The sequence below is a fragment of the Centrocercus urophasianus genome, unplaced genomic scaffold, assembly GCF_019232065.1.
Source record: "Centrocercus urophasianus isolate 14NV4802_14NV808 unplaced genomic scaffold, USGS_Curo_1.0 seq_34, whole genome shotgun sequence".
NCBI lineage: Eukaryota > Metazoa > Chordata > Aves > Galliformes > Phasianidae > Centrocercus > Centrocercus urophasianus.
In genome coordinates, this window is record NW_024884911.1 from 4708020 (window position 1) to 4720121 (window position 12102).

At 44.4% G+C, this 12102-nt stretch overlaps 1 protein-coding gene across 2 annotated transcripts in view; it reads right to left on the bottom strand.

The window, feature by feature from the left end:
* Positions 1–1056: 1056 nt before the first annotated feature.
* MED27 (mediator complex subunit 27) overlaps positions 1057–12102 on the bottom strand; it is an 80549-nt gene continuing 69503 nt past the window's right edge. Inside the window, exons 7-8 of one of the 2 annotated variants that reach the window (XM_042830673.1) lie at positions 4078–4155; positions 1057–1592 (exon numbers count right to left, since the gene is read on the bottom strand). In XM_042830673.1, the coding sequence (XP_042686607.1) occupies positions 1458–1592; positions 4078–4155 (213 nt within the window). In that variant the 3' untranslated portion in view covers positions 1057–1457. Of the gene's footprint in view, positions 1593–4077; positions 4156–6299; positions 10203–12102 lie in introns of those variants that run through there. The other variant, XM_042830674.1, reaches the window with a different exon arrangement.

A 12102-nucleotide genomic window follows, 5' to 3' on the forward strand; every position in this document is an offset into this window, starting at 1 on the left:
GCTCTGTCTTGGGTGATCTCTGTACCACGAAGGCTGCTTGGGTCAAATAAGAGCCAGGTAGTCGAGCTGCAGTGGGATGGGACACAGCATTACCTCCCTGTTATGGCAATCCTTCTGTTTGCTGATGGGGGGAAAAGGAGTTAAAAAGAAAGAATCAAACCACCAACCTCCTCAAGCAAATACGTATTCATCCTTAATACACAACGCCATGCCCCCAAAGGAGGTCAGACACACCAAATTTTCTTTCAACCACCTCTCACCTCTGTAAGAGCCAGTCTTGCTTCTGTACAGTTAGTCCTAGAAAGCTGGAATTCCCACATCCCACACTGCCCTCGCAACAAGCCGCTGTTGTTGGAAGCTCAGTCTTTTACACCAACACAGCACCATCACGTTTCTGTTCCCATCTCTGCTAACTGCACTGTTTCACAACTGCTGTTGGTTCAAGTTGAATTCAATGAGTGCTGTAAGATAACAGCTGATTTCAGGTGCCTCCCCTCCTGCCTGCTCCCCCCCCCCTCCCTTCCATGCACTGTGGTTAACTGCACTAAACATTCCTTGCTGACAACCAGAGCAAACCTTGCCACCACCAAAGCCTCTGATCTTTACATCACCAAAAGCTCTTCAGGCAAGCAGAAGGGACCTCAGAAGCTGCACTGAAGGGCTGAACTATTTTCCTGCTTTCAGTCCCAGAACAGGACAAACGAGTTACACTGAGTCACTGCTCAGATGCGTTTCCTAACCGCTCGATACGTGCAAATTTTGGTAACATTTTTCATGACAATTTTAGTAAAGGAAAACATCTGTTCCCCCCTGCTTCTGAAAGTGCCTTGCATCTTCCAAGCTGCTGCATGCCTTTGAAACTCCTCGTCTAATCAACACCATCATCTCTTCCAGAAAAAGACCAGCACTGATAAGCAGCCTCACAACAGAACTCTATCATATCAGCATACACATGTTTAAATGCTTCCAGTTTTTCTAAAGAAAAGAGCAGCTATGAAAAACTCCCACCGATCCCAAGGATTTTTGCTGGTTAAATAATGAAAGAAATAGCACAACTTCTGAAATACAATATTTATTTTGAGCTTATTAAAAAAAATCTTTAACACAGCAAATTCTGTTGCAAAACACCAACCATACAGGGGCACTTCCGTTAAATTTGGGGCGAAGATCATCACCATCAGATCTCCCCAGATGGATCATTCCAGTTGAGAAGCACCAAGGAGTCACAAGGTGCTCCTCACCACCTCCAAAACCCATCAGTCTCACACATACCTTGCAGAGTGAGGAACTCTGAAACAGCAAACTGCATTAGTGCAACCTCACTGCTTAGTGCAGAACGGATGGGTCAGAAGCAGAGCCAGCAGTGAAGCCAGCAGTGAAGCCAGCAGTGAAGCCAGCAGCTCTCCTCGCAGCCCAGCGCTGCTCACTCCACACACATCACCTGCTGGGCTGTGCTGCTACTGCCTGCAAGTGTCATGGAAAGCTTCAAGTGTCCGGAAATCCCTCCAGGTGGGCGGCAGGCCATCCTGCAGAAACTTTCCGCAGCGCTGGCACGGAGCCTGGAACAGCTTTATGTAACTTCTTAACCAGGTCTAAGAGAGAAAGGGAGAAACATTAAGAAACGTGGATCTGGACATTCCCTTATGTCATCATTCTTGTCAAGCAGTGATCCCAAGGACAGGGGATGTACTTTGGCGAGGCCCCAGAGGTACACAGTGCTTTTATAAACAGAATGTGCAGAAGATCGGAAGGTCATACATAGCTGAATTCCCACTTTATTAAGAATATTCTGCTTTTTCAGTCACTTAAGCCAATTTGTTAATGGCAATTCACGCACTCTGAGCTGGAGGTTTTTGCAGCAGGACAATCTCTGCAGAAGGCAAATGTTCCAATGCTCCTCATATTTTTCCTGGAATTTAGTTGTTCCTGATGGGTGCCTTCTTCAGTTGCAAATCAGTGCATCTCTTCCTATGAACATCCATCTCAGCCCCACTGCACACACACTGCAACACTCTGAACTTTTAGTAGCTGAAGATATAAGCACTTTCACAGCAAAATGACTTCCTCCCTAATGTGATTTTAAGATCAATACTCACTGGTCATAAAAATACTGGAAGATTTTAAATCTGATTACAATGATATATATCTATAATCAGGGATGTATTTATAAATACAAAGGCAAGTGCTGAACTACAAGCAGTAAGAACAGGTGCTCTAGGTGCAGTTCTTGCCTCACAAGCGCTTCCTCCCATCGTCATACACTGCAATGAGCATTGCATAACTCAATTCCAAACTCAAGGATATACACAGCTGAAAAATACCCAGAGCAGCAGATTTATGCTGCGAGGGCCACGCATGAATCTTGTCATTTAAAGTCCTATTGAATTACATCGATAAGAGAAAATTGTTCTCTGAAGAAGAGGTCAGAGGAGTTTATTGAAACAAATCCTTCCACCTTCATCAGAGCTTTCTCTACAGCAACCAAACCTTTGGCCATCAATAGCTCTCCTCCAAAGAACCCCTCCATGGGCTTAGCACTAAGTGCAGGGACAAGGGTAGCAGAACACTACAAGTAAATTGCTGTTATTTACTTCAGCTCAGATGGACCCTGCTTGCACAACAGAGAAATCGAATTTTCTGAACCATAACACAAAAACAGTAAATAAGTTAAATCGGGCACTTGAGACATCTGTGGAAAGGGAACAGAACAAGTTCTCTGCTGCCATCAGAAAGCTGGGCCTCCTGTGCACCCTGTCATGTGGATTGCACAACTGACATGTGAAGGGACGAACGCACTGACACTTGTGTTGTACATCTGTTTTTGCTTCGTCCACATTTTTAGCAGCGTTCTGTCCGATCGATACGGCAGGCCCACGGCTCACACAGGCGTGCTCCCCACTTCTATTAAACATTCATTTTCAGACACGTGTTGAGACATGGATTGGACCTGGAAGAGCTGCCTTCACCCTCTGAAAGCCATGCTCACGTGCACAGCTCTCCTCTTAGCGGCCTTTTTATTGAATAAACAAAGAAACAAGCACAGCAGGTAAGCGAGTCTGACCTGAAATTACATATTGGAAAAGAAAGACATAAAAGAACCAATGCTATCTTACACACCCACAGATTGCCAGTGGCAAAATTAGATGGTGGATTCTACAAAGTCTGAATTACATTGCTCCGAGTGAAGGGGTAATGTAATAGATGGACTAAAAAGCCTGAAGAGCAGAGAAAATCCCTCCCCAAAATCTCCTTTGGGAGATTGCAGCAGGAGAACAGCAACCACGTTCATTGCCAAAATTCATCTTCGTGGAAGGTGTTCTGAATCATAAACCCTTGTGACTACCAGGGCTGCTTGCATCCAAATGTATTTCACAAAGAAAATACTAAATTCGAGCAGAATTAAAGGTGATAAACTTAAATCTACATGAAGTTAGAGCAGTATTTTATCAATTGTATTCAATAACACTGGGATATCCCAGCAAGCATTTCCTCTGCCCTGAAATCACCTGCTGCTGCACTGATCATCCACCCACAGCCCATCAGGATCCAGGTTTGGGCCAAAAGGACCAAGGATTCTTCCTGATGACATTCCTGCCTCCAAAGCTCTTCACTCACATCACTGACCCTCATTCCCTGCTGTGCTGGGCACACTGATGAGCAAGCTGGAATACACTCACAGCTAATTTCACTGGAGCTGACTTTATGTCCAGAAACCAACTCTGCACAGTGAGCACAGTGTGAATGGGCTGGACAGTAACAAAGAGCGTGGGGCAGCTTTTTCCTGCTGTCTTTAGAGATGACCCAGACTAGCTTTGCAAACTGGCATCACCAAGCAAATGCTGTGGCTTCTGATAGAGCACCTCTGCACAGCACAGCCCTCAAACATCAGCTATCCCACAGTACTGAGAAGATTTTTCATCCTTACCCAGATACGATACAAAGAATTACAGTTGATCTCTGCTGTCTAGCTTGGTTAAACAGGTGAAGTTACAACTGCATCACAACTGCCTCGTGCCATTTGCTGTCAGCATGCTCAAATCTGTCTGGAGGCAGTGAGTTATCTTCAAATTTACTTACCATGAAAGATCTGACTACCACGTCAGGCATCTGAGGCAGCTGGTAGTGCAGCAGGGCAGTGGTTGCGTGATCCGTCACCTGTGCCAGACAGAAGGAGAACATTCTCTCATTCATTCCACACCTCAGACATCTTTCTTCGAAGAAAAAGAAAATAAATTCCACAGGAAAGTGGCAAACCAAAGGCCGCGTCACTGCTAAGACGCTCTCCAAGAAGTTTTGGGTAGCTTTTCCCAGCTGCCTTCCATTCCCACTGTCAGCCTTCATACAACAATCAGCTACAGCAATCATGAAGACTGACTTCCTATGCACAGAGTGAGATCAACACATCTTAGCAAATTCAAACGTGTGGCAGAAGCTAATAATGTAAAATAATGTAAATGGTGGCCAGTGTGAGCAAAGTGATGCAGGAAGGCGGCCAGCTCAACGCTACGTGGAACAACACCAGAAGGACCCAGCCCTGCAAGGCACCTGAAGGACAGAAGGGGCCAATGAGGCTGCTTCCATCACTGTTAAAAGGATGGAAATTTCTCAAAAATAAAATACAATAAAAAGCATTACACTAAAATAAAAGCCTACGTATCAAGCAATTCATCTAACTTGCAATGCCTGCAGCAGAAGAGCAGAGCCTATGCCTCTGTGATTGAAATCCCACACATTCTGTGAAATCATAAAGAAGCAAAGTTACTGAACAAACCACGCCAGAGGAAAACACTCTGATTTTCTCTTTAGATGTCCCCATTTTGACTCTGGTCATTTTTAAATAGAAAATGTGCTCCTTTAACATGTGTTGATCCCTTCAAGGAAAAAAAAATGTAGCTAAATTAGAGATTCCTGGCAGAGGCCAAGAGTGTAAAAAAAAAAAAAAAAAAAAAGGAGAGAGGAAAAAAAAAAAGAAAGAAAAAAAAAGGAAATAAAAAACCCCAAAGCTTTGATTGTGGTCTGTTTTATTGAGGAGAAAGAAAATACAAAATACTCTGATTCGAAACTACATTTTACTGGAAGATGAGGATACTTCTCCAATTTTTTCTGATGTGAATACTTTATACATTTAAATTGTATGGATTTATTTCAGGTTGCTTACGTTGAACAAATAGGAATCGAGCTCTCATTTCCTCAGAAAACAGGAATCAATTAATATGATTATGGTTTATAACTACGTGCATTAGTAAAAGGTTCCTGATAGAAAGCTTTTTAATCTGCCAGACAGAGCCAGAACAAGATCCTCCATCTGGGAATTAGAGCGAGATAGAATACAAAGGACATGTAGAGCTGAAATAGCAAGGATAATTTCAAATAACAGAAGAAGGAAGCAATGGCTCAGTAGGGCTGCAGTCCTCAACAGCTCCGTCACAGCCTTTGGGCAGAACTTCTCAGCCCAAATCTTTGGGCTGTGCTATTAAAGGCCTCAGACAACAAACCCAGCAGCACTCCTGCATTCTATCACTCCTAGTTCTATTTGTGGGCCTCATCAGTAATTATCGAGAAGATGAAGCGTTCTTCTCAAGTGCTACCTATATATTTCCCAGGGCCTGGCCCGAAAGCACAATAAATTACGAGTAAGAAAGCGTGAATCGACATTACAAGTGCTATTCCCAACTAACTCCATTTGTTCCTAATTGGCATTTAGTCTAATTCAGCAAAGCGAATCGCAATGAAGCGCTCTGAATTTCACTGCAGGCAGAGGGGTGGCTCAGGGCTGTGAGTCTGCAAAAGATGTGCTCACAAAAATGCTCCCAAGGCTCCATCTGCAGCGCTGCGTCCAGCCTGGGGCCCCCAGCACAGGAAGGACGTGGAGCTCTTGGAGCGGGTGCAGAGGAGGGCACTGAGATGAGCAGAGGGCTGGAGCAGCTCTGCTGTGAGGAAAGGTTGAGGGAACTGGGATTGTTTAGTTTGGAGAAGAGAAGGCTGCAGGGAGACCTCATAGTGGCCTTCCAGTGCTTGAAGGGAGCGTAGAAACAGGAGGGGAACGGCTGTTTGTGAGGGTGGATGGTGATGGGACAAGGAGGAATGGTTTTAAACTGAGACAGAGGAGGTTTAGGTTGGATATTAGGAGGAAGTTTTTCCCCCAGAGGGTGGTGAGGCACTGGAACAGGCTGCCCAAGGAGGCTGTGGATGCCCCATCCCTGCAGGCATTCAAGGCCAGGCTGGATGTGGCTCTGGGCAGCCTGGGCTGCTGGTTGGCGACCTGCACACAGCAGGGGGTTGGAACTGGATGTTCTTTGAGATCCTTTTCAACCCAGGCCATTCGACGATTCTATGATATGATTTTATGACCCTGACCCATGTAAGCTATTTATATGCTTCCATCCAATGCATTAAAAACCCAACAGGATTAACTATGCATCAGCAGCACGGTGTAACTCAAGTCAGCCACGTCGCTCAAACAACTCACGCGGCGTTTGGAAATGACTGCAGCCCAAATCCCGCCAGCTACACGAGCTTCTCCTTTTAAGATGGTGCTTTTACAGGATAGCACCAGACATGTCAAAGAATAGAAAGTTCTGAAGATATTTATGAGCAGCCGCTCTCCTTCTGCTGCGTTGCTACTTCTAACAAACCGTATTTTTTCCCCGAATAACAAAGTTGTTTTCTCTTGGCACCGAAGACGTAGAAAGTTGCTTAAAAATACTCTTATGAACAAATTTAAATTGACTGGCCACTTTGGTGAAGTTGCACATATGCTGTTCCCATTGTAATGTAAAGCTAATGAGATTCCGCAGGGAGATGAAAGCCACCCCAGCATTGCTAGAACACTAATCACATCTTCTGAACAAAAAGGAGGCGATTTCTACCATAAGCAAGTGCTTGTACAGTGCTTCTGCACCGATCAAAGTGGGTGTCAAGCCTGAGGAAGAGGATATGGGAATGAGCCCCTCGGATCAAACCAACAAACATGATGTCAAACAGAAAAACGGGGGGGAGGAGGACATGCTGGGCAGCACATAGGGCAGAAGGGAGACTCAACACTGCTGAGATAAGAGATGCTGACAGAAAACATAAATTGCCCCAGATTTCTGTTTTTAATAATAAAAATAAATCAAAAATCAATGGTGAGCTTTTACTAATGGCAGTGTGATTTCACGCCGCAGCAAAGCAAAGCAAAACAAACTGAATAGGTGCCAGAGCATCCAAGGGACGCGCTTCTTGTTCCAGCCAAGCTGGAATCACAAATGAATTTATTTCAGCTGCAGGATGACATTTTGTGCATTTCAGGACTTCTCCTTTATTAACTTCACTTTCATTGCTACATCTCCCCCACTATCTTGGTTATCTGTCACTTTCTAATTTCTCTGCCTCTTTTTATACAGGAACATGCTCACAACAGCACACATTGATTAGGATAGCTGTTGCTCTGAACCCTGAAATAGATTTTCAAGTGATCTTGGAGAAGAGCTCAATATCTCACAATTCATACATTGAAAAGCATCTGGCGTCTTTGCCAAAGGAAAAAAAAAAAAAAGAAAAAAGAAAAGCAATCTCCTGAAGCCACAATTTTGCTAAATAGACCAGCTATTGTTTAACTAAGCTGTTCCCACTCTGAGACAGAGGAAAAAACACTTCAGGGACGAGAAAAAAAAATCTAGCAAAGAGATGGCCTCAGGCTTCTCCTTTTAAACAACCCTAAGCTGTCCTGGGCTGCATGGAATTCTGCTTTGCTGAGGTCCAGTCTTGTTTTCAATGTGAATAAGAGAACTCTCCTTCTTAACAGTTAATTGTATTGCCTGAGAGATTTTTTTTCTCATTTTTTTGTTTCCAAGCTGGTTAGAAATGTGTACTGCTGAAATGCATCTCTGCTCCTCGAGCCCCAGATGCACGGGGAATATGAAACGGACCGATCCTGGGTCAGACCTAATGTTCACTACTTTGCTGTGCAAATTAAACCTTGCATCCTCAGCCCCCCTGCACAGCAGCCCGGCCCCAGCAGGGCAGTGGGGCAATGTGTCCCTGCTGCTGCCAGGGGCTCCGAGCTGTGTGTGGGGAGGCAGTGATGCCAGATGTCCCCAAACACTGCGTGCTTCTCCTCACGTGCATAAAAGGTCCTGAGCGCAGTGCTAAGCTGGGAGCAGCAAGCACAGCCCCTGGGATTTGTCTCTTCTGAGCCAACACCAGGCATTGCTACAGCACTGCTACAGCACTGCTACAGCACTGCTCCAGCCACCCAACAGCACTGCTTCGCTGAGATTCTGCAAAACGGCCCTGCTGGCCCCCAGTAACACCATTAGTCATACATACAGTGCTGAAAATTCATTCAAAAAAGAATCCCACAGCTCAAAGGCTGGGCATGCTGAACAAGTGCTTCCTCTAATGGCTGTATGAAGCGCACAACCAGGGACCTGAGGCACAGCTCTCCTCCACAGATGAGGTTCCATACAGGCATGAAGCTGTATCTGGCACAAACACAAAACAGAAAAGTAAAAACATTTCTCTTGACTGAATCATAGAAGCTGTCTCTCTACTCTAATATTTTCTCATTGCTATTGGACGTGCTCTTCAAGAATAGGTAAAAAACTTCCCTTAAGAGTCATAACTTTCCTTGCAACTTACTTATTGGTTTATTCCCATGAGTGCAGCACTGAAAACTAATCTAATATAAAGGGATTCTCCAAATCCCCAGAAAGTTTTTTAATTTTTTTTTTGTAAACCCCTCTAAGTTCACGGCCTTAACAGCAGCCTATGGCAATGAGTTCTAAAGGATAATCAGAGCACGGAAAGAAAAAAAGAAGTTACAGTGTTATTAGTGGTTAGACCTCTTCTACCATGGAAAACTGCACAAGTGCCTCTGCTCATTTCCAAGGATTCCCATTACTCAATCTGCACTGCAGGTACGCACTGGAGTCTCCCTGGAGGGAATCAGCAGGTGGCTCGGGGAGGATGATAGATGGCACCTTGGCAAACAAGAGCTGATAATGCCATGGAAATCCTTCACACTCCTTTCCCCACGCCCTGCTCAGTAAAACGCTGCCATACATCTGTGGAGCACAGGATTTCTTCGTCGTTTTCAAAGCTCAGCATTTACGTGTTTATTTTGCTTGTTCTGCTCATTCGGAGTGGGTCACAGGTTTTATTCCACCTAAGCAGGTCCCCAAAGACAGCCACACGCTGATCGTGCAGAGGAGCAATGATGCAGGTGACCTGGAACAGTCCATCCCCTCTCCTTGAGCAGACAGCATCAATAGCCCGATAGCTGTCTCATGCATGCATTCATTTTACACGTGATTTTATTCCGAGATTATTGACAAGAATACATCTTCATACATTACAATACTTATATGCCCTTGGAGTGGAGAAGATTGTGCTCTGAGTTCCACTGGGGGATCACGCACCTCGCAGCAGCTGGACAGGCACCAATAGCTTCTCAAAGTCTAGATTAAAATGTGACTTGGGAGAAGTGATCAAACCAAAAAGGAGAGCGCTTTGTGGCATGCTGAAATGGAGACCATGTAGGTGTAAATAAGAGATTGGGATCAGACAGAAATAAACGAGCTTACAGCCTACGTGTGACTCAACCAGCCCAGATGAGCGCATCACATAGCAGCTCACCGAGCAGCTGGCAAATGAAACAGTTAACATCCAACACCGTCTCCCCATAGCACAGTTCTGATCCATTCAGATCAGTTCTGCTGCACTACACATCTCTTTTTCTGAATGCAAAGTTACAAATATTACACCATTCTCCACAATCTATGTGTGTATATATACCTGTTTAATTCTCAATGATCTGGAATTGTACATGCTTCTTCCTAAGATTTAAGCACCAGAATAGTTCCTGATTTCCCGTTTTGTTCCTACTCTTGTGCTAGCAGACAAAGACACAGGAGGTGTTAAAATGAGGAGGTTTGAGATCAGAACAGTTGCCACTCCTGCCGAGTTTAAATGTCAGACTAATATGGAAGGCTGCAAACCTTTTCAGTGCTCCTTGAGCTTCTGCCCTTTCATCCTCCCATTTTCCAGCTCCATTCTCTGAACCTAACCCTCCTGGTGGATTCAATAGCCGCAAAGCTTACTCACCCCAGGACCAGACAGCAGAAGGCTCTGGGGAACTCACAATATGACCGGACGCTTTAACAGTAATGGGCCCTCTGGGAGCTGTCCCCCATCAAATGATACACACCCAGGTATCCTGCCTATTAAGGAGAGAGAGAAAAGGCATGCTGACACAGCCAGCACTTGCAAACAAAAGTCAGGACAAATTTAGCATCACTTGACAGGGTTGGATTGAAGATCAGAGGTCTCCGGTCCTTAACCTGGAAAGTCATCCTGCAGCCCTGTGAGATTTTGACAGGCTTGCAGCTACCACAGACAGGTATCCTGTGAGCTCCAGATGCTGCTGTATTATCTCTGAAAGCAAAGTTTGAGAACATGGTGTGGCTTTTAAAAAGAAATGTCCCTGCCTTTCAGTGATGGGTGACTTCAGAGCATTCAAGGCAGCAGGGCTGAAGGGGTGCCTGGGCTCCTCGGTTACTCATCCGTACTTTTCCTTCTCATACAGCACTCCTGTGTCATGGTTCTGCTGATTGCCATGAGGAAAACATTCCAGGAAGATTCAGAAATACTCTCTGACCTTATTACCGGTGATCCTTCAGTCACATTAAAACATTTTTTGCTAAGGCCTTGCAGTACTGCAATGCTAACAGAACGTAATAGTTTCCCTCAAATTATTTTAACTACTTCCTCTGTTTTGCCACAGCTGAGCAGCTATTCCAGGATGTCTAAATGTATACAAGCACAGTTTCAGAGAATAAAGACAAAACCAAACACGGCAGCACCGAGAGAAAACTTACTGTGCTGAACTACAGCGTTTTCTGACATCTGTTTGAAAACCTGACTTCAGCCTCAGCTTTAGCTTATTTAACTACCAGCTCAACTGTGCAGAATCTATTGATTAGAAAGCACCATCACCTTGCGTTCTGACAGACTTTACACATAGGAGTCTCAGTGCTCTCTACGACCAACCCAGCAATAGCTCCTGTGAAGTCAGCAAGTATTCCCCCCAGCTGAAGGGACGCTGAGAACTGATCCAAAGACAGGCTGCTCAAGGTAAGGCAATGACAGAGCAGGGAATGATCTATACAAGGACAGAGCTGTTGCACTGGTTCAAGGCAACCCTTACTCCTGTAAGGCTTTCCTTTTTTTGGTGCATATTTTTGCACTTGGTGTTATTTGTTGAGAGAGAACTGGAGAACAGGAACTTCACAGTCAGGTCAGATGGCGTCATTTTAGAGGACTGAGGAAGAGATCAGCCACTTATTTCATGCACAGACAGACGTGCCCACAGACAGACAATGATACAAATGCATCTTCTCTCTTCATTTTGGAATTATCATCCAAGGCATTCTAGCGAAATCATTATCAACTAGAAAATAAAGATTCTTATGCACCCAAAATGCTGTCACACAGGCAGCCGTCAGAAGGGTATTTCACAGCTTCCCACTGAGTCTCTCCCTTCTATCTGAAGGCTCTCACCTGAACCTGAAATTTGCTTTATGGACTTACTCACCAACTCCTTAACTTGGACTCCTAAGCAAACTGTCAACTTACTGTGCACTTATCTTTCACGTAGAGAAAGTTACATAATCCAAACTCAAGATTCAGCATCATTTAGCACAAACGTTTGCAATACAACTTAAGTGTTCCAAGTTACTCTAAAGAAAAAAAGCCAGGAAGACAACCTTATGCCCAAATGAGACTACAGTCTAAAACACACATGGGGAAACTGAGATGATGCACTTAATTACAGAAAGTTAAATTTATTCCATTGCAAAAATTACTTAAAAGTGTACTGATAAACTATTTACTAAGATTGATGCTGTTTTACTTCCCGCTGGATTACCCTACTTGACACAAAATATTTTTGAGGAGTAAGAAAAAATAAAGAAAGAATATTTAATCCACTAATCTCTGGAGTAAAGAACTGACTACAGCAACATTTTGCTTTAATGCTAGGCAGAGAGGAGAGCAACCAAAGGGAGGAGAGCCTCCCCAAAAGCTGTCCTTTGATCTCCAGCAGGCTAATACCACAGGTCA